We start from the raw sequence: 2,060 nt of genomic DNA, 5'->3' as shown, positions 1-2,060 counted from the left end.
ATGCCCCTCCATCAGGTCCTAATGGTCTGGTACTCAGGGCTCTATTGTCCCTCCATCAGGTCCTAATAGCCTGGTACTCAGGGCTCTAGTGTCCCTCCATCAAGTCCTAATGGTCTGGTACTCGGGGCTCTATTGTCCCTCCATCAGGTCCTAATGGCCTGGTACTCAGGGCTCTACTGTCCCTCCATCAGGTCATAATGACCTGGTACTCAGGGCTCTATTGTCCTTCCATCAGGTCCTAATGGCCTGGTACTCAGGGCTCTAATGTCCCTCCATCAGGTCCTAATGGCCTGGTACTCAGGGCTCTATTGTCCCTCCATCACGTCCTAATGGCCTGGTACTCAGGGCTCTAGTGTCCCTCCATCAGGTCCTAATGGTCTGGTACTCAGGGCTCCATGCTCCATTTTCCCTCCATCAGGTCCTAATGGCCTGGTACTCAGGGCTCTATTGCCCCTCCATCACGTCCTAATGGCCTGGTACTCAGGGCTCTAGTGTCCCTCCATCAGGTCCTAATGGGCTGGTACTCAGGGCTCTATTGTCCCTCTTTCACGTCCTAATGGATGGGTACTCAGGGCTCTAGTGTCACTCCATCAGGTCCTAATGGTCTGGTACTCAGGGCTCCATTTTCCCTCCATTAGGTCCTAATGGCCTAGAACTCAGGGCTCTATTGTCCCTCCATCACGTCCTAATGGCCTGGTACTCAGGGCTCTAGTGTCCCTCCATCAGGTCCTAATGGCCTGGTACTCAGGGCTCTAGTGTCCCTCCATCAGGTCCTAATGACCTGTCGCGCATCAAGAACATGGTCCTCAAACAATGGTCGATGCGTGGAGTGTGTTCTTATATTGCGTGGAAAGTCTTCCTATATTTAATTCTTAGCAGATGCTCAGATATAAAACTGAAGTAACCACCCATCCACGAAACACCAACCAGTGGGAAAGCGAGTGGTCTCTGTTTATATATGTTTATTCTACCAGGCAAGTCAGTTAAGAAAAAGTTCTTATTTTCAATGACGGCCTAGGAACAGTGGGTTAACTGTTCAGAGACAGAATGACAGATTTATATCTTGTCAACTTGGGTAAACCGTTACGGTTATTGGCCCAACGCTCTAACCACTTGGCTACCTGCTGGTTACTGGCCCAATGCTCTAACCACTAGGCTACCTGCTGGTTACTGCACCAACACTCTAACCACTAGGCTACCTGCTGGTTACTGGCCCAACTCTCTAACCACTAGGCTACCTGCTGGTTATTGGCCCAACGCTCTAACCACTAGGCTACCTGCTGGTTACTGGCCCAACGCTCTAACCACTAGGCTACCTGCTGGTTATTGGCCCAATGCTTTAACCACTAGGCTACCTGCTGGTTATTGGCCCAACACTCTAACCACTAGGCTACCTGCTGGTTATTGGCCCAACACTCTAACCACTAGGCTACCTGCTGGTTATTGGCCCAACGCTCTAACCACTCGGCTACCTGCTGGTTATTGGCCCAATGCTTTAACCACTAGGCTACCTGCTGGTTATTGGCCCAACACTCTAACCACTAGGCTACCTGCTGGTTATTGACCCAACGCTCTAACCACTAGGCTACCTGCTGGTTACTGGCCCAACACTCTAACCACTAGGATACCTGCTGGTTATTGGCCCAACACTCTAACCACTAGGCTACCTGCCACGTTTGCTAATTGAGGGGATACAGAGGACATATATTTTTCCCTTGCCCTTGTTCCTCCCCATTTGATAATGGACCATTCTAAATCAAAACTATTTTTTACACATTAGCAAAGACAAGATAAAAATGAGAATAGTCTGAAGGGTTAAGATGTGATCACTTGATGAGAGAACAGCTGTTGCAGCCTGAGGCAAGGAGCAGATCACAATCTTTTTATTTTTGCTACTTTCTCAAATCATCAATAGACTATACATCATGCAGCCCATATATGTTATGATTTCTAAGACATTCTCAGGTTTGTATCAGTCACATCTAAAGTTTCCAAATAACTCTAAATCTAGCATATAGGGCCCGTTTCAAATGATCACTTTTACACTAAACATAGACACT

General features: G+C 48.1%; 1 protein-coding gene across 1 annotated transcript in view; it reads left to right on the top strand.

Moving 5' to 3' along the window:
• The window catches only part of LOC135513368 (EH domain-binding protein 1-like), a 204,031-nt gene extending 203,562 nt beyond the window's left edge, over positions 1–469 (top strand). Inside the window, exon 14 of the mRNA XM_064936294.1 lies at positions 419–469. Within this exon, the coding sequence (XP_064792366.1) occupies positions 419–469 (51 nt within the window). The remainder of the gene's footprint in view (positions 1–418) is intronic.
• Positions 470–2,060: the final 1,591 nt, after the last annotated feature.

This window comes from Oncorhynchus masou, chromosome 24, assembly GCF_036934945.1.
Source record: "Oncorhynchus masou masou isolate Uvic2021 chromosome 24, UVic_Omas_1.1, whole genome shotgun sequence".
Lineage (NCBI taxonomy): Eukaryota > Metazoa > Chordata > Actinopteri > Salmoniformes > Salmonidae > Oncorhynchus > Oncorhynchus masou.
Note: the sequence above shows the minus strand (reverse complement) of the source record. Positions and strands in the feature narration are given on the sequence as shown.